The sequence below is a fragment of the Cygnus atratus genome, chromosome 2 (assembly GCF_013377495.2).
Source record: "Cygnus atratus isolate AKBS03 ecotype Queensland, Australia chromosome 2, CAtr_DNAZoo_HiC_assembly, whole genome shotgun sequence".
NCBI lineage: Eukaryota > Metazoa > Chordata > Aves > Anseriformes > Anatidae > Cygnus > Cygnus atratus.
The window spans coordinates 125,050,046-125,070,326 of NC_066363.1; the positions used below are offsets into that span (position 1 = coordinate 125,050,046).

The 20,281-nt window shown below is 35.4% G+C and overlaps 1 protein-coding gene across 1 annotated transcript in view; it reads left to right on the forward strand.

Moving 5' to 3' along the window:
• Positions 1–20,281, forward strand: part of C2H8orf34 (chromosome 2 C8orf34 homolog) — a 168,976-nt gene that overhangs the window by 58,335 nt on the left and 90,360 nt on the right. The window contains exons 5-7 of the mRNA XM_035563073.1: positions 294–322; positions 6,864–7,033; positions 11,317–11,483. Of these exons, the coding sequence (XP_035418966.1) occupies positions 294–322; positions 6,864–7,033; positions 11,317–11,483 (366 nt within the window). The remainder of the gene's footprint in view (positions 1–293; positions 323–6,863; positions 7,034–11,316; positions 11,484–20,281) is intronic.

Genomic DNA, 20,281 nt, shown 5'->3' on the forward strand with positions numbered 1-20,281 from the left:
AATTGATGTTTTAATTTTAGAAAGCAGGTAGAAGTATACTTAAGCTTTACTAGCACCTCTACTGTATCCATTTCCATAGTTTTTTGATAATTCATTTTGGTAACATTGCAGCTGAAGAAAGTTAAGAGCATATTGTTTCTAGGCAATTTCACTAATGCAGCAAAATATGATACATTGTGTGATAGAGAACAACATGGAAACTTCAGAGTAAACTTCTTTATTTACTGCAGTGAAATACATTTCTAGAAAGGATGTTTCTAATTTTTTACTTTTTTTAATTATTTTTTTTTCAGGCATTGCTATTTCTGATGAACTTGATAAGGTAAGATTTACTGTATGCCTGATGAACAGGCAGCTGATTGTGATAATTTTAGGCAATGAGAACTACATATGCCTGTCCTGGTACACACTCTTCAGTTCTTTTGGGTTCAGAGGAAGTTTGGGTATGGAAAGCTATATGGGTAAGTACTGCATATGTTGATGCATTAAGAGCTTGTTCCAGGATGGGCTGTCAGTTATGGGAAGAAAAATCTCACTGAGATTTAAGGGACTCTTAATGAGGCCATGAAAATGCTTTTGATCTTAATGCCATCTTTGCTTAATATGTTGTGTTACTTTAATGGTGTTCTTTTGGAAATGTTAAGTTTTGAATATCTTTAATTCACGAAGTCGTATCATTGGGTGGCTTTCTCATTGTCAGATATGATTTGAGAAAATATTTAGGAACATTTTCTGATCTGATCAGGAATTCACAGGCCATAAAGAGCAGTCTTCAATTTCTTGCTGAATGCTCCATACAATAATCTCTTCTGTTTTGTCTATTTTGATATGCTACATAGTGTACCTGAATTTTAATTTTAACTGTAATGAACTGTATGCTGAAAGAGTAATCCAACTAATTTATCAATGTTCCAAAGGAAACAGAACACATTTTCCTTTCCTATTCTCACCACTGGACAGCAGTACATGTACAGTGCCGAGAATAATAGGTTGTGTTCTTGGTGTCAGAAACTATTACTGTCAGGGAGATAAGATCAAAAAGCATATAAGGCACAGGAATATTTCCTGATATAAGATACAATTTTTAAAATGTCTTCTCCTTCTCTTGGTAAGATGAGAGTACAATCCTATTTGACACAAATGCATATGAAATACCTCCACTGGATTTTGCAGGAAGGGCCAGTGAGACAACATTGATCACTGTTACCATGCAATCATGTGCATGTGAAGCTGCCATTTCAAAGCCATGGATTTTTATTTTTTTTATCATTTTGGCCTTAATCTTACTCTATCTCATTGCTCGTATTAAAAATATAAATGGAATCTAAGTCATCCTTCCTACCATTACCTAAACTGTGCTCAGAAGTGATGAAAAAAACATCTAGCAAAGCCTTTCTGTTACAGCCCTTTTATTTAAGAGTACTAACAAAGAAATCATATTAATTTAGCTTTGTTGAAAGAAATATGAAAAGCTGCTTTGAGAGAGTGGGGGATGGGGGAGGACATCTTAGACTAGAGCCTGCTATCACATACTTCTCCACTTATAAAGAGAAATTTCTGTTGGATTTGTTTTTTTCCAAGATGATAGATTATTTCTCCAAAAGTCGTGGAGGTTGAGGTGGGGAACACATTGGTAAATTTCTTCAGGATGTACTCTGAGTGAAGAGTTAATTTTCCTTTCATCACCATATAATTTATTGTTTACAATTTAAAATTGGAAATATTTTTTGTATAAAATTTGATATAATGTTACATGCAGCGAATAGCATACACTGCCAGACCTTTACAACAACTTTACAATATTGCATCTGCTTTAACATCTGTTTCTGATGAGGACAGGTAATGTGAATGCTCTTGAAATCAAAAATTACTTGGAAAATAAAAACATTTAAATACAAAACTCTTAACATACTTCCTGTGTACAGCCCTGCTCAACTGGCTTATAGGATAGATTTACTGAAAATACATACTTTCTGTCTCCATGGGCTTAAGTGAACTCTTGTTTTGCCCCTTAAGGATTTTTAATGGACATAAAGGCTACACCTGTATGAAGAAGTTAAGCATGGCAAGGACCATTCTGTGAAAGGAAGCAGCCCAGGTTCATGTTGTTAAGCCTTCTGTCCTACAACAGGGCAGCTACATGCAGCCTGCCCCCTAGAAATGATCCCTTGCACATATTAATTCCCAAAAGTTTCGTGTGACCTGTTTGTAAGAGTGTTATTTGGCTTGGGCCAGAAACAACCAAGGACTGCCTGATAATGGTTTCACAGTATATACAATTTAGTTTGATCTCAACTGAGCATGTTCCCATGCAATGTTTATATTTTGGGTATAAATGTAGCCAAGTTCATTGTAATTCCCTTCCCAGAAATACATGCTGATACTACAGCTTCCTTATCTGGGCTGCAGCAGCAAGGAATCATTTTTAAAACCACATTCATATCTGGATTTTGGATTAATCATATAACCCTTCAGGTGCATGTGGTAGGTCCCAAACTTGGTATTGGATTCTTTTATACTGTTGGCATTAGTTAGATATCATGAGAGGCATAAAATTAAACATCATAATAAATTATTCTATATGCTTTTCCTTACTTTATTCTTCTGAGAGTTGAGAGCGTCCTTGCCAATTGGGACAGAGCCCATAATCCTGTTCTTTAATCTGTGGTTTAGATTATGAACCAAGATAAAACAGAGAAAGCTAGTGTATATTTATCTTTGTTAACATTTAAGCATATATTTTTTTTAAAAAATAATTTCATTCTGGCTGCAGTAACCTTTAGCCACTTTTGTCAGGTGAGTACTTGATCAATATCTCTGGATGATGTAACTCCTCCTCCAAGTAATCCAGTTAATTTGTTTGTTGCTTAGTTACCCAAGCATTTGAGGTTGGAAAACTAGTTTGCTCTGAATTGCAATCACTGTTCTGGAAGGGCATTTCATTTAAATAGACTCTCATCAAATACCTGCTATTATTACCTTTGTGCCAGTACTCAGGGTTTTAGACTAAGATAAAGGTAGAGAAAACATGGGCAGATTTAGTCAGTCTTTCAGTTGCATCGGAAGCTTTCAGTTTGACAGAATCTAATAAAATTTCAGAATTTTATTGGCATAATTGCACAAAAAATCCCTAAGACTACTGCATTTAAACCAGATTTATTGTATAGATTTCCTCCTTCATTTCATTTATTTCAGATTTGCAGTTTGGTTTCATTTCTCTTGATGATTCAGCCTACTTCTCAATCTAGGCTGGGGAAGCTGTATAAAATCAGCAACTGACACTGCAAGTACAGTGTGTAAGGAATGAAAATGAGAAGGGATGTCTTGTGACTCACAGATTTTAAGGCTGAAGTGCAGAGTTAATATGATACAAATTTCTGAATCAACTCACTTTCTTTACTGCTGAACAGAAACAACGCATGAAAGGGTGCATTTTTTAAAGATCCTCATAAATGTCAAGAATTTTCTGTAAACAGATAAAGAATTTGAGCTAGAATTTTACCCTTTCTGTGAAATTCTAATTTGGTTAAAAAATTCTGGAGAAAGGCATTGAGTTCACTGTGAGTTTCAGGGTTTTCCCCAAGTCTGTGAGGACTCTAGAAGACCCTACTTGTCTGTACATCGCATAGTAAATTATAGTATGTGTTGCATTGTAACATGTCTGCATTGTAAGGTACATTGAGGTAACACATAGCCAGGATGCTACGGTGCATATTTCATGCTGTGTGTTTCAAATTTTTATATTTCAGCAATATTTCTGAGACAGACCATGGAAAATAAGGGCTCACACCCTTTACTTCTTGCCAATCAGAGACTGACTAAAATAATGACATTATAAAACTATTTAAAAAGGTATAGGGGAAGGTTTATTCATCTTCTGGCTTTTAATTCTCTAAAAACTTTGCAAATTGTTTCCAAGAGTTATTCATTTTATTTATTTATTTATTTATTTATTTTCTGTGCTGCATCTAGGGTATGCTTTCTTCTTATGAATAGTATTACTACAAATAGTACAGCTTATATTTAACAACTACTCTACATCATCAAAAAAAAAAAAAGTCTGGTCATGCCAAAGTTTTCCTCACTGTGGAGGTTTTCTCAAAATCCATATTAGCAATTAGGAATACAGAGCTTTTAAAGTTATGCTTAAGCAAACGGGTACACAGATATTGATATGCTCCCTCACAGGGGCTGCATATCACAACCATGTCTCAAGTCAATGTGAGATGAGACTTAGCTGTCCTCCAGTGTTCCCCTTATCCTCGTTTCCACATAAAGTAAGCTTGTGGCTGTCGAGTTGGTAGCCACTGATAGGGATGCTAGGTGGATGACACTGGACAGAACCATAAAACAATGGTGCACACTAAGGTCACTATCGATCTCTTCATTTATGGGGCAATAAAAATTGGAAATCAGTTAAGATTCTAAGGTTTATATTAAAAAAGATAAAAATAAAAACTTGACTGGGAACAGAATGCTTCATCTAAATTGATTAAAGCTTTTGAAATAAGGTGCCAAACAAATGGCTTATATAGCTCTCAATAGAGCTGTCTCTGATTCCTCATTTTCTGTTTTCACTGTGGTTGCTTATGTAGTTGAAAGGAAGAAAATAAATTAGGTCATTGAAACTGTGGTGCACTAATTAACAAGATTCAAAAATGGAAGCAAGGTAATAAAGTGAGGCAAAGCATGACTATGTAATGTAAATTACATTTCTGTTAAGCAGAGTATGAAACTACTACTTTAATCCATGAAATGTCTAGAGAAGAAATCAGCATAACAAGGACAGACACCGCATTCACAGTTTACTTATTCACATGCTGGTGGTGCAGTGTACAATGTCTGCAAAAAGTTGCAGTACCGAAAAAAGGCAAATTTTTAGCTGCTCTTCCTTTTTTGCTTAGGTAACTGACAGCTTTTAACAAGATTGACACTGCCAGTTCTTGCAAAGTTAAACTAGCACAGACCTTTTTTTTTTTTTTTTTTTTTTTATTCATTATTAGAAATTATCCAAGGGAGAAAGGGAAGAGAGAAAATGGCTAGGGTAACAGAAAGAAACTTCAGAAGGGGCCAAATACTTCTTACTTACAGAAACTATTGTAGACACCTTGTGTAATGAAGGCATTGTGTGCAGTGAAGTAATTTGTCCTAGCTCATAGGCATATGATGATAGTCACACCTGTTACAGGTTATACCTGTCAATTGACCCGAGGCCACCATCTACATTAGCCGGCTATGACACAGCACCATACAGATACATAAAATATATATTTATAAGAACATTAAAAAAAAAAAAAAAGACATCAGTGTTTAGATATCTGAAAACCTCTGAAGTCATGGTGTTTTTCTCAGATTTCTGTATTGGCTGTGTTTAACTTTCAGTGGTCGTACCTTGCAGAAAATAGGCATAGTGTGAAAAGTAAATTCAATTGATGGAAAACTCTGGACAGATTAGTATAGAGAGTGGAATGTGTACTCCACACACACAATGCAAATTGCAGAAAGCAAAATAACAAGAGTGAGTGAGTCAAATCCAGGGGCTATTTTGTATTTGGCTCTGTCAGATGGAAGCTCTTGGAATTTGGCTGAGCAAAATTACAACATCTAGCTGGAGTGGGATAGGTATATTTGTATGAAAGCAGTTTGCACATTTTTTTTGTTTACTTTCTTTAATTTCAGTAAAGACCTCTACTTCAAACTGGGCTTTTAACATATCTGTATCAATTAGTAGGAGACTTTAAAATGGTTTGTTTTCAGGAAGATGGGAAAATATGGTTGCTAAGCTAACTAATCACTGTGCTATCGTTTTTCTAGATGCTTCTTGTTTGGAAAGTGTTGGTTTATGGTAGGAATATTTACTGAGATACTGATCTAAGTAACACACCAAAGGATTTGTTTTCCTATTTCTTTCTGTCTTTAGAAGATAGGAATAGATTATATTTCTCCTAATTAGGAACACTGTATTTGAAATGTCTTTGCTATACTAGAAGAGTTTATTAAAGCAAAATTAATATTTCTGCTCCATTGTTTCATTATGTCTATTTTTTTGTATCTATGCTCTATGCTTTTTTTTTTTGTTTGTTTGATTGCACTGTTGTACTTGACCCTTTCTCAACAACCTTTCTCAAAACACTGAAAAAAGAAATACCACTTCAAAACAGTTTTCACATACAATCTTTAGGGACAATTTTTTTTCCTTATTCTATATTCCTAATATAAATTCGAAGCAAATCACCACTATTGTTTTGAATATTTCAGTTGCATTTTGCTTGCTTCTAGTAATCCTCTTCAGCTATCTTCTTCCAGTAAGTGGTTAAAAATATGAGTACTAGTTTCAGAAATGCGTTTTATTAAGATGTTAATACCATTTTCAGAATTGAAGGATACATTATGTAAATCCCAGCAGGGTTATTTTTAAAATGCCAAATGCAGATGTATTTATCAGATTTGCATTTATACATCATGCAAATAAGAGAGATGCTATTAATCTACAACAGTCTTTTGGTTGGGATGTTCATTATGCAAGTGACCTCATCTGTTGCTTAGCATAACTAACACCATATGGGTTCTAAGAGTTGTGCATTTATTAAAAATATGTAATTTTTCAATATGAATTGATAAATACCGTATTTCTCCAGTTGGTATTGAAAAGCAAGGAGAGGTTTGAGGCACCAGGGTGGGCAAATTTTTCTTGGAATTTTTTTAACAGAAATCTTTTCATTAGTCTATGATTCTTTCTGGATGTTACTTTGTTACTTTTTTTTTTAATGAATAGTATTATTTTCTGTCTTCTTTTCCTCTTTACATGTCCAGTTGAAAACAAGTAGTACAGTGCTTTTTTATTATTATTTTTTTCTCTTCAGGACACAACAGGTTTTAATACCCCCCTTCTCAGACCTCGTGTGATTGGAGAATGGATTGGTCGTGAAGAGAATGATGCAGATCCACTAGCTGCTGAGATGCTGCAGCCACCAATACCAAGAAGTAAAAACGAGCAGTGGGACAGTGAGGATAGCAGCAGTCCTGGTGGAAGGTGGGAAATTTGTTCTGCCTAGAAATTTTATACTTTTTTCGTTTCTGAAGGAGAGCTTTTTTTTTTCTTTTTCTTTTTTATTTGTTTATGAGAGCAGAATGCAGGACTTCTAAAGTCCCATGCTGTAGTGTGGCAGCATGCACAATAAATGGGAGACACTGTTATGTGACTAGTTTCTTTGGTGCTTTTGCATATGATTAATTTTATATGGATTAGCAATCCCATGGTTTTATTCAAAAGCTAAGTGCATGTTGACAAGGTTGGGACCCATTGTGTAATAATGTGATACATAGCTTCATTCAGGTCCTTCAAACCCTTTTGTCTTTCAATGATTGGTAATAGATGTTAGTTAACCTTTGTGGCAGTTTAGTGATAAATCTGATTTTCTCTTTTTAAAGGAAAGCTACGCAAGGGAAACAATAGCTGTGTTGTTTCTAACAGGACTTCCAAAATTCATCTTCATTTCTTAAACTTCTTTCTTGAAGAGAAAATTGTATTCTCTGCAGTAAATACCTTCCAATGATTCAGTGTGCTTGACTGAGGTTGGGGGAGTGTGTTTTTTTGTTAATGTGCTTTAGCTACATAGAGGAGTTCATAATTTTTCCATGTTGTCCATTCTACATGATTTAAAGATACCTCTTTCTCACAGAAAGTTAAGTATTTGCAGCCATTCCTCTGTCAATTACCTAAACACCTGCTGTTCTCCCTCAACCCTGTAGCTTTTCTCTTTGGTTATAACTAGTACACTGACTGCAGCAGACACGTTTTTCTTCCTCTTTTAAGGATGCAGAAACTCTCAGATTTCCCTTTGAAAAGGTGTAAAGTATGCCTTCACTATGTCCTCCGTTGTGTCCTCTGCACTGGAATTCTCTTCCCTATCACATGGAAACTAGTCTGTCATTCGCTGGACTCTTAGAAGCTGTATTTATTAACTTTCCAAGAGTGTTGGGAGTGTTTGTTATCCACGAACACATCTTACTTCTTTTAATTAGTTTTCTTTGTTTGTTTGTTTGTTTTTTGGGGGGGTGGGAGGGGAAGCTGCGAATACTACAATTTCAAAGTAGCAGCAGCATGTACTAATGATCCCTTACCCAGACTTTGGACTGGAACCAACAGAACTCAAAGACTGAGTCCTTCTACTGCAGTTCCTGGGAAAGTAATGGAGTCAGCAGCTACCATTGCAGCTTCATTGTGAGGGCCTGGGTTTCTATTTATCCTTATTCAGCATTCCAGTAAGGACATTGAGTAAAGATTTGTTCCAAGTTGCAGAGGATTTTGAGGATATTGTATCCCTTCTCTTAATAGGAAGAAGCAGAAATAGGCTGATCTCTAGATGGGAGCAAAGAGATTTAGTTCTGATAACAAAGATCATTTAGTACAGAGTATTTTTCTCCGTAGAAGGTGGTACAAGCTGTGAGAAACATTATAGATAATGATATAATGAAGAAAAATACTAATGGCTTTGAAAGTAGTATTTGAGAAGTCTTGTTGAGTATCATGAAAAAAAATCATATTGCCAGAAGTATGGAATAAGGAGAGTAAGGGGTACTTGATGTAAGAAAAGAATCATAGGACACTGATATCTTTTTAGGTGTTTTAGGTGCAATGAGTGCTGAAGAGCTGTTGAAAAATATGTATCATTAAGTGGGAATACTGGTTTTCAGTGGAATTAATAACTACTAAATTACATGCTGCAGATGAATTTAAATTTGGATGACTGATTTTATGTCTGGGATAATTCTTTGCTTCATTAGCATTTCATCAGGTTTTGTAAAGCATTTAAATAAAGCATGTTTGCAGTCTTGCAAACTAATATAAAATTGCAGTACTTCAAGATAGTGATAATAATGAAATTGATGCTACCTATATGTGGAAGTTCAAAAGACCCATATTGATCAAGGTTAATCTGAATGTTCACTAATAATAGGAAATTTCTTCAAGGTCTGATTCAGTTATTGAGATTTAAAGTACTACTAGCAGACTTTGGAATTGGGTATACACCAATGCATGAGACAATAGGAAATAATAATTTGGTTTTAGTGTAACATTTATCTAGTACATTCAAAAGTAGATGGAATGGCATGTTTTTTATTAGGCTAAATGAAACTCAAAGTTGCTATCGCTTGTTGATATAGGCTAAAATAATTCAGTTACATTTTTATCTGACAACTGAAAGAGGGAGTGATTTACAATTCATATTCAATGTTTACAATTATATTGTGTAAAATCTGATTTATTAACACTTTCAATTAGAAGTGATATTTTGTTCATCAGTAACTATCAGGATTTATGTGGTAGACCAGCAAACTCTAAAAATTAATTCTAATCTTGATTTACAGCATAAGAACAAGAACATAATTGTTCCATTATTTCAAAGTAATGTTTCCTTACACCTATCACTAAACATAATGAAATATTACATAAATAAAATTTAACAATGTCCATATATATAGTCATATACACCCACCCCCATATATATATATATATATATATATAAAATTATAGTGTGTATATATATATATATTCAGAAGATTAGTCGTTTTCATATTCATTTTTAGAGTAATTGCCATCAGTTTCTTATATGACTGCCTCTTTCTCTGTATTGTTTTCACAGAGCTTAGCATATAAGTTTTTTTCTGTTGAGTGGAAGGGGAAGCCATGGCTCCTTACACATTCATAGCATTCTATAGGAAACTGAATATGCTGCAGAGAATGGCATATTCCTGTTGACCAGTGCTTTTTTGATAACCTGTCCATTTTCCATAGCATTTTCAGCATAAGGAAGATCATAGAGCATAGTACCTAAAGTTTGGGAATGTATGAGCTGTCTGCTTTTTCTATATTTGCAGCCATGATCCTCACTCATCAGTTCATTCATACTAGAAACCACTGTTTCCTCTGTGAGAATTCCTGTGATCATGAGCAACAGAAGTTTCATACAGTTTTTATCTGAAAGCCAGACCTAGTTACTTAAAAAGAAAGGGAATTAATTTGGAGCAACTGAAAGGACAGATTTCACTATTACTTTGACTGGGAAAGGTAGTGTAGCCACACTACCGCAGCTGTTTTGATGATGTCTTGTCAAATTGATGAAGGGTCACCATTTTGCCCTTAATGTTCTGGGTTGCTGCAGAGGAAAGACTGTATGTGTCATTGGTTTTATACAGCTCTCTGTTGCTGCTAAGGGAATAAGACAAGCTATTAACATCGGATAGGGGACCATATAAAAGTGCTAATAGCAATCCTGCTGCTACTGAGCTCATCTTTCAGAAATCCAGGAACCATGAAAACAGGATTAAACTCATTTCCATGCCATTGTCACTAGTTTTCTACATGAAAAAATTATTGTGGAAATTCTGAGAAGAAGCATGGTTCTTGGGAAACTTCCTTAAGGCACAGCATATGTACACAGTGTGGAATTTGGGTGGTTGTTCATTTGATGTTCTTGTATCTCAGAGCCTGAAATGAACTGGAGCTCACAGAGGCCCCATTTATAACCCCATGTCCTAAACCCCAAACCTGTTCTACACCCCCAAGAGCCACTTTATCTTATTAGTGTTTATTTTTGCAGGGGAAATGACCTATTGATTATACTGAATTTCATAATTTGCAAAATATTTATCTTCCTGCAACAGGCTATAAGACAGCCTGAGGTACTCCTGATACCCTCCTGATACCCTCCTACTTCTTTCTCGTTGTGTTTATTTTGAGATTAGAAGGAATTAGAAATTGTTAGGAATAGAAATTAGAATAAATAGGAATTAGAAATTGCAGGAATATAGCAATTCCTGCCTTAGACCCTTCTGCTAACTTCTGTGCAGTTCAGTTGTCTGTTACTTAGGTTAGGGGCACAAGTCAAGAAACTATAATGAAGATTGTTGTAACTATGTAAACCTTAATCCTATGTGATTGTGATAACATAACTACGCAGTGGAGTAGTTTTTTGTTCTCAGCTTTGTTGTTGTGCGATCAGTGCCTTAACGACACGCACCAGTAATTGACATCCTGTTGTGTATGTAACTTATTTAGACTTGATAAATGCCCGTAAAGTCAATGGGAATTTTCCCATCATTTTTTAGTCAAAATTGTAGATAAGAACTAAAAGCACAGACTGCCTTATAGCATCCAATGATCAGGGCATGAGAGGTTACCAGTAAGTTTCTGTGGTCTGATGGAGCTAACCTTCAGATCTGGGTGACATCATGGGCTACAGTGATTTGAAAAATGTGTGATGTATTTTATAGAGAGTATCAGTAAGAGAAAGTTGTTTTCCTCCCTCGCAGCTTAAAAATGGAGCCAAAGAGCAAAGGACTGAAACAGCAACAACAGCAACATAAGAAACTGCTGGCTGCCATGCTTTCTCAGGACTCCTTTGATTCTGCTCACAGCACAGCTCCATCTGTAACCGAAGAAGATATTGACAATGAAGATGATGCAATGGAACTGCTGGGTAACTGCAAAAAATTATATGTATTTTCTGATACTTGTCTTTTAATTAGAGATTAAGCTAAAAAGTATAGTATCCAATCATGCATAGATTAGTTTGAATCTGCTTCCTGTTTTTGAAGTGTCCAGTAGCTGTGTGATGGTTCTTACAACTTTCAGGAGTGAATGTCATGAAGACCATATATATTTGTGAAGAAACTGCCAGCTGCATTGAAATCCCATGCAAGTATCAAATATTTCAGGTGTTTAAAGTAATTAAGTTGATTTCCTACATAATACACTTGCAGGTTCTTCTTGGAGAACGTACTTATGTACAAAGAGCAGAAGCAACTTTTACAGGCTTTTATCTGGTTCTTCTTTTACTTAGACATATCACAGTCCTAACTTCATTGAGTTTTATTTGAGACTTACTAACTACACAAAGCTTGCACAATATTAATTAATAACCTCTTCAGAGGATTTGATTGTAATGTTTCCAAAAGATTGTATTATATATTAAATCACACTCTAGAAACCTCTATGTGCACTGCAACCTTCTTTTCCTGGAATTGCCATTCACGAAAGGAGGGAAATTTTTGTAGAAATTTAATTACTTTCTTTTCTGCCATTTTTAAAATCTTCAGCATAAGATGCTTGAAAAGTACTCCTAGACTTCAATTATTTATTTACTTGGTTTTAGTTTTTGCCATATAGAACTTTATGAGAATCAAGGCACATGAAATAATAGAGCCTCAGGATAGCTCAACATTCTTATATTTGGGAATTCTATCACAAACTATTTGTTTCAGATTGGATGCCAATCTAAAAATTAGAAAAATACATGGTGCTTTACTGTGATTCTGTTATTTTTCTGTTGCTTTCTTATTGCAGTTTTCATAGAATCACAGAATAATTGAGGTTGGAAGGGACTGCTGGAGTTATCTAGTCCAACCTATTGCTCAAAACAGTCAACTAGAGCAGATTGTTCTGGACATTGAACAGTTGGGTTTTGAATCTCTACAAAGATGGAGACTACAATGTGTCAGGGCAACAAGTTTCAGTGCTTGACTGTGCTGACAAATATATATATATATATATGTATATATATAGTTCATATATTTTTTTTGCTCCAGTAATTTTAAGCTTGATGTATTTGTATTTGAGAGAAAGAAGACATAATAGGCTGGATCTCTTCTGTGCCACAATGGGCCAATCATTTCCTCTTATAGGAAGTCACACTGTTTGTGACTAAGGGCTTGTTATCTCCATAGAGTCAGTTGTTATTTCCAGAGTTAATCTATGGATTCCAGTGAATGCCGTAATTAGTCTGTAGCTGTCTTATCTCTTTATTTTTTTCCTGGAATTTACTAATCTTTCCGACTTTATCAGTGTAACATAAAAAGAAAGCTGAATGACTATCTTGTGCTGTTATAAACCACAAGACTTTTCTAAATTAGAATTAAGTAGAATTCTGTGGCATTTAGAAGGAACAGTAGGTAAAAGAGAGAGAGTGAAGTTATTAGCCTCATTACATGTGCCATAGAATAGAATCTTTTAACTTCTGTGGGGATAGTGAGGTCAAGGTACCCAGTACAAGTTTGCTTCTCCTGTGTGTAGGTTGTCCTCTAGCCACTTGAATCTCTCAAAGAATCTGTATTCTTTGAGAATACAAAGAAATGTATTTGAGAAAATGAGAAAGGCAGTATGAAGAAAATTATCTTTTTTTATTGGCTTGACCTTTGTGTGGAATATTATTGGTGTACAAACCAGCGTGTTTTTATTTCAGTATGTTTGCTTGTTTTGTTTGTTTTGTTTTGTTTTAAATAAGGACTCAATTGTAAGAGTTTGTCCTGGTATTTTTCCTGTTTTTAAGCCATGCAAAACTTAGTACCTTTTTCTACCATGCCTTTCACTGAAACTGGCTAAGTTTATGCAAAATCAACTTATATCCCCGAAAGGACACAAACAGGACCTCTGGTCTGAGTAGAGGTTGCATAAGCACTTCTGAGATTCTGAAGCAAAATCATATCATATCCAATAAATAACCATGCTTATTGTGATTATAATATAGCCACGTTACAGTAACTAACACTGATAGCAAGGTCAATATATACCTACTACTTTTGAAAATTCTGTGCTTCTGAAAGACTGTTTTTTATTTTCATTCTCATTTTCCTCTGGGCTTATAGTACAGTTTATACTTGGTATAACGTTTAGGTTATACGCTGCAGAACTGCTCAAAAATTGAGGCTGTAACAAAACGTTACACAGGAAGGACATTTTATTTTCTTTTGAAGGTAACATAAAAAGCTTAAGTTTCTATCTGCAAACATAGGTATCTTTCATTGCTGTGTTTTCCAGATCAGTAACTGTATGATACTGGGACTGATTTTTTTTTTAATGTATTTCATTAATCCATTAACTGCTCTGATGCTTTTTACAGATGTGGTATAACTACTTCCAAATCCTGGCTTTCACTGAATTGCAGGGCGTTGTTGCATATAGCTACATGACTAGTCCCATTTAGAGTTCATTATTCATTGCATATACAGCCCTTTCTTTAAAAAAAAAAAAAAATGAAACCTCATCCTTCCATATCTGGTTTCCGGGAAAACAAATTCCAGTATTGACAATAGATGATTTTGATCTGTCCCCTACTTATAATGCAGGTTTCTGCAGAGCAAGGACTTCCATCTTTATGTGTATATCTTGATTCTCTTTAAGAGAATCTTTGTCAAAGTTTAGTTGATTGACTTAGGTATTAAAAGTATGAAACTGACTTCTGGTATATTTTCTTCTAAAAAACACATAGTAGTTATACTAGCATTGTCAATGAAGGTTTAGCTAGAATAGAACATTCAAAATAGAAGAATCAGCTAAGCTATTGCACTTCTAATGGGAAGGATGCATTTCAGAAGAAATATACTTGCAAAGATGAAAAAGAATATTATGGGGCTTCATTCTTATTTCAGTTATCACTGTTTATGTGTAATGTAGAATGCATAGGAGGGCTGATAACACTGGTAATTTTCTAAGTGTGTTCAGCTATGTGGGTGGCTGACACAGATTACTAGCAGATAACATCATAGTGGAAAGGATCTTCCTGACTTAAAAAAAAAAAAACAAAACAGAACTGTAGCTATAAAATCACATGTATTTGTAAATGTAAAAAAGGCAATGGGATCGAGATCTGTGACCAAAAGTTATATCGGGAACTCATTTTATATATAGCCATGCTAAGTATTATGTTTTGTAATATAGTAAGCCAAAGTAGTTCTTTGTGAAAGTCCACAGTCCTTTTGGAATTCCATGACATTTTGGCCTAAGCTTTCCTTTGCATTTAGCTCAAGTCCACTGAGGCTTTGAAATCATGTTATTCTCTCAATTGACAGCGATGTCCATTGCAGTGGATTGAACGCAGTCACCAAAGCGTGTCTCATTTGGTTTTAAAACAATCAATTCTTTGGCTTAGTGTAAGAATATCAAGTTGGTTTTTTGGACACTTAGACTTATAGACCTATATTTACATTCTTGAACTTTTAACAAGTAAGGAAGGTGGAAAAGAAATTACATCTTGTTTTACAGAATATTAATATTTGGTCATAATGCTCATTTACATTTCTTGTTGTTGTCCAATCTTTAGGCATACTCACAGTGTTAAAAAATGTTAATCTATGCTATGCATTATACCATAGAATATAATAAGTAACTATGAAGCACCACTATAAAGATAAGCATACCAAGGAAGATCATGTTTGCATCATATCCATGATCTCAATGCAAATAATCATATTTCTGAGCTAAATTTAAGTGTTTGCAGTATCAGGGCTTGTAAAAATATCTATTTTCTTCTGAGCTGTTTTCATAGTAATGGTGTTTTTTTGCTCAATGTGTAAGTCTTAAGTGAAAGTTCAGTCTTTTACATTGTCTGCCTCATGTTTATTATGTGTAATTCTTGTTATGCAGTAAGAAACCAGAATTTTTAAAGTTAGAAATGCTATTTAAGTAATAATATTTTTTATTTATCACTTTGGGAGATACATGAAGTGTTCTGTTTGCTTTAATAACTGTTCTAATCTTTGCAAGTTCTTTTTTTTTTCTTTCTTTCCTCAAGAGGTTCCTAAATGTCAAGTATTTCATCATTGTGAAACCCCTGAAAGATTGGCAGTTGATATATTTACATTTTGTAACAAGAGAGCATAAACAGAATTTAAGGGAGATTGCTTCTGTTCATAAGGTAAAACAACTCAGTGTCACAGAATCGTCTAGGTTGGAAGAGACCTCCAAGATCATCTAGTCCAACCTCTGTCCTAACACTAACAAGACCTCCACTAAACCATATCACTAAGGACTACATCTAAACGTCTTTTAAAGACCTCCAGGGATGGCGACTCAACCACTTCCCTGGGCAGTCTATTCCAATGCCTAACAACCCTTTCAGTAAAGAAGTTCTTCCTAATATCCAACCTAAACCTCCCTTGGTGCAACTTTAGCCCATTCCTCCTCGTCCTGTCACCAGGCACGTGGGAGAATAGACCAACCCCCACCTCTCTACAGCCTCCTTTAAGGTACCTATAGAGAGCGATAAGGTCTCCCCTGAGCCTCCTCTTCTCCTTAGGTCTAGTAGTCTATTCCTTGTATAGTCTATATTGTTTTTACAGTAAGTCTCTGAGTGTCTGAATGTAAAAGGGTGCACAATCTGCAGTGCTTTCGGTACAGTTCTTCTGGTTCAACAGAAATTCCTGATTTCCCTGTTTCCTAGACTTCAGCAACATGCAGGAAACAGACTCTAAACTTGATAAATTATTCCAATATTAGCAGCAGGTTGCTCCTCTTTGTTGTCTCTCCCAAGTGGTCAAAAGCTTGTTTTCCAGTATGTGACTGGAATATATCATTTGACAGAAGAGGGGCTGCAAGGCCCTGGGAAAGGTGATATACAAGTTATACTACATCCTCAGAACAGTTTTCTGGCCCACAGCCTGTTTTGTTTAAGTAGAACGATTGTGTGGGAGAAAGCTGCATTAATTGCTCATCATGGCCCCCTTTTGCTGACTTTTCTTATTTGGAAACTATTGAGAAATCGGCAACATTACCTGTTGAACATCTGCTGTGTAGTGCATGCACAGAGGCTGACAGTACTGGAAGACAGTAGGCCTCTGGCATGCAGAGACTAGCTGTACTATACATTGCAAAATCTGTAGTGATGGATGTAATGCGCTGGTGCCAGTATTTGTTATAGACTCCGTAAGGTGCTGATTTAAATATCCCCTTTTTCTGTCTCAAAAAGCTTAGGTAATCTTATATCCCTTCAGATGCTGGGAACCCTGTATTGCATAACGAGGGCTACACAGATCCTGCTGTGCTGAGATGAACCAGCACTATGGTCCTGAGAGCTCTTAAAATAAATAATTTAGTTTTTCTTATAAGTAAAGAATTCCATTTGGTATTTCTATTGTCAAGCAAAAAGAGGTTCACATGAGAACGTGGTCTTCACTTTTAAGATAGATGCCAAATGGAAGCTAACTACAATCTTCTCCCTTGTGATTAGCAGACTAACTTTAACCTGCAGCCAAGTGATATGTGCAGCATAGCACAGATCTGTTCATACTCAGGTTAGTTGTTATTTGGATCATGAACTCCTTGTTGTACAATAGTCCTTGGGTATGGATCACCAGCAAGCAGAAAAGTCAGTGTAGCACCGTATTTTCCTGCCACTGGAAGAAGGTAAATTTGTCTCTGTCTAGTCAGAGATAGTGATCACCGCCTTAACCCAAATGAAGGGAAAGTGATGATGGCAGTGCTATTTATCTCATGTTCTTATCACCAAAAGCTAAATCTTTACATTCATTGCAATAATAAACATTGATGTTCTCAGATTTAAAATATATATATATATTTAGCAAGGTGTAATTCAGCATTATTATTCTGTTAAAAGAAGTGTGAAGAGGTTCATCTTACAGTACGTCTTCAAAAGTCAAGTGAAATGTGTGTATGCATGGTTCTACTATCCTGCGTTGCTACTGCCCTCCTACTGAAATTTCTGAAAAAGGTTACTGTGGAAATAAATACTTATATTCAGATTTTTTTGGAAACTGCTGTAGATCATGCTTTCAATTCTCCTGTCTTACAGAGTAGTGGCCAAATGATTATTCACATTTTATGGAGCTATTCTTATGAAGTTTTCTGTTTCCTTCTAATTTCAACAATTGGAAGAAAAAGCATGTTATGTATCTAAAAGAGAAAGAAAAAGGCACTTTTTTTTTCCGTTTTCATTACCTCCCGCAGCATGGAAAGCATTTATATGCTTTTGTGCTCCTTGATGGCTATTTCTGGTGCAGTAGAAAGATTGTATTATATGAACCAGCCTTATCATATCAACAGTCATGATGTTGCTGTTCTATTAATGACCAGGTAATATGGCTAGTATGAATGAAATCTTAGGATTTTTTTATTATTATTATTATTATTATTTATGAAATGTAGTTGACTTCCGAAGTGATGGGTATTTGACATTCAGTGGCAACAAATAAACTTTTCTTTAGAGTCTGATATGGAAGATATAATTGTTCATATCCATTTGAATAATGCTACTTGATTCTAGGAAAAATATCAATAAATGCAATTTACTGTTACCACAATTTCTAAAAGGTCTGATCTTCAACCTTCCATTTGTCTTCAATCTTCTATCCCTATGGTAGACAATTTCTGATAATCTTAATTACCAGGTGCTTTGAAACCTGAAAGATTTGGAATTTGGATAGACAGCTAACAGCTGAAGGCAAAAGTTCCAGAAGGTAATTCTTTCCCTTGTGGTGGATTGAGCCCAGACAGCAACTAAGCACCATACAAGAACCTTGTTCGCTCACTACCCTGCAGAAGGATGGGGGAGAGAATAGGAAGATCGAAAGCAAGAAAACTTATGGGTGGAGATAAAAAGAGTTTACTAAGTGAAGGAAAGAAAGTAAAACAAAGAAAACCCCCAAACTAAACCAAGTGATGCAAAGGCAATCACTCTCTACTTTCCACAAACAGACAAATACATAGCCAGTCTCTGAGCAACGGCTACTTTGGAAAAACAAACAAACAAACAAACAAACAAGAACAGTTTTTATTGCAGAGCATGACAATATATGATGTGGAATATTCCTTTGGTTAGTTTGGGTCAGCTGTCCTGGCTGCATCCCCTCTCAGACTCTTGCCCACCCAGCCTGCTCACCAGGGAAGCAGGGAGCAGGGAAGGGGTTTGTGGTGCAGATGGAGAAACAGAGAAGGTCTTGACGCTGTGCAAGCAACTGTTCAGCAATAGCTAAGATTGTGTTGCCAACACTGTTTTGGTCGTGGATCTTAAACACAGCACCATATGGATTACTAAGATCTACTTTAACTCCATCCTAGCCAGACTCAGGACATCCTTTAAAGGTATATTTTTTCCAAGTCACTGCTGTCTTTTTGAGGACTGAGAGATTCTATTGATATGATGAAAGGTGCTACTTGCTCTGGCATCTCCAGGGACATTGTCCTGATTCCTTTTAGATAAAGGCTCCTCTTCTCTTCCTGAGATAGGCTGATCATTGTGGTTAGGTCTCCTGAAACTGTTCTCCAGTTTTATGTCACTGTTCACTTATAGATGATTCTGTTCTTCCCAGGGTTCTTTTAGACCATAATTATAGATTCCAGAATGTCATTCATGCTTGCCCCATGACTCTTGTGTTCTTAGCTTAATTAGTCTTTGTTTTGCACAAAGGCCTTAGCCTACGCTAAGTCACTTCTGAGAAGTGACTATATTTGTCACAGAGGGTAGTTTGTAAATGATGATATCCATCTGGGATTCTTATTCTATTTCTTAAGTGTGTTGTAAGTGGTAAAGATTGTAAGACCTGCAGAGTTCAACAGAGAGTACTTTGGTTACTATACAGGTGACTATTGATCTTCTATGGACTTCCATAAAGAAACAGTCTTTCCTTCATGCAGTGGTATTTGCAGTAACTACTTACTTCTCACACTTTTCCTTTTTTAAAATGTATATTTAATTATTTCTTTACTGTAGTTGGTTATGTGCCATTTACCTGGAGGGATCCATGCTCAAGATCTAATCTTGAGAATGCATAAGAAATATTGAAGACCAGTGGAAGGGGCAGGGGAAAGAGAGTAGCAAAAAAACAGCCAAGGTTGTGAAAAGGAATTTCTTTTTAAAAATGGGCAGTTATGGATACTTATTTACTCATGTAGTTTGTCTTCAGGCTACAATGACTAGATTGTTAGTAAGTGTCAATAAATCCTTAGCTTTTTTGCTTTTAATAAAATACATGAATTGTTATTCTATGCCTCAAACAATTAATAATAAAGTAAATCCTGATAATTTTTATGCAAACGTAGTAAGCAAATAATGCCAAGATTGGTAAATCAGTTGGACTAATTATGTTTACAAAACTGCTAAAGTGAGAAATAACCTCAAAAAGTGGTGTTTTTTGTTTTTTTTTGAGAGCTTATGGCATTTCACTGAAATGTTAAAGTACAATGTTATTACAGAAACTGTCCAACAGCATTTTTATTAGATTCCTTGATCTGCAAGGCTATTGTCTAGAGAGAAGTCATAAACTTGAAAACTACTAATTTTAAAACAATTTTTAATGCATTACACCTGTCACTGAATACCTGTGTAAAAATGTAACAAATGCCATATTTTTCTGTTTCTGCCAATATATGAAGTCACTGATGCAAGAGACACCTGCAGGTGTGTATAATGTCATTCACAGAGTCCATTGATTTCAGTTCATCTTGCGGTCCTATGGTGAAAGACAGCAATATCAGTGAGAATCTTTT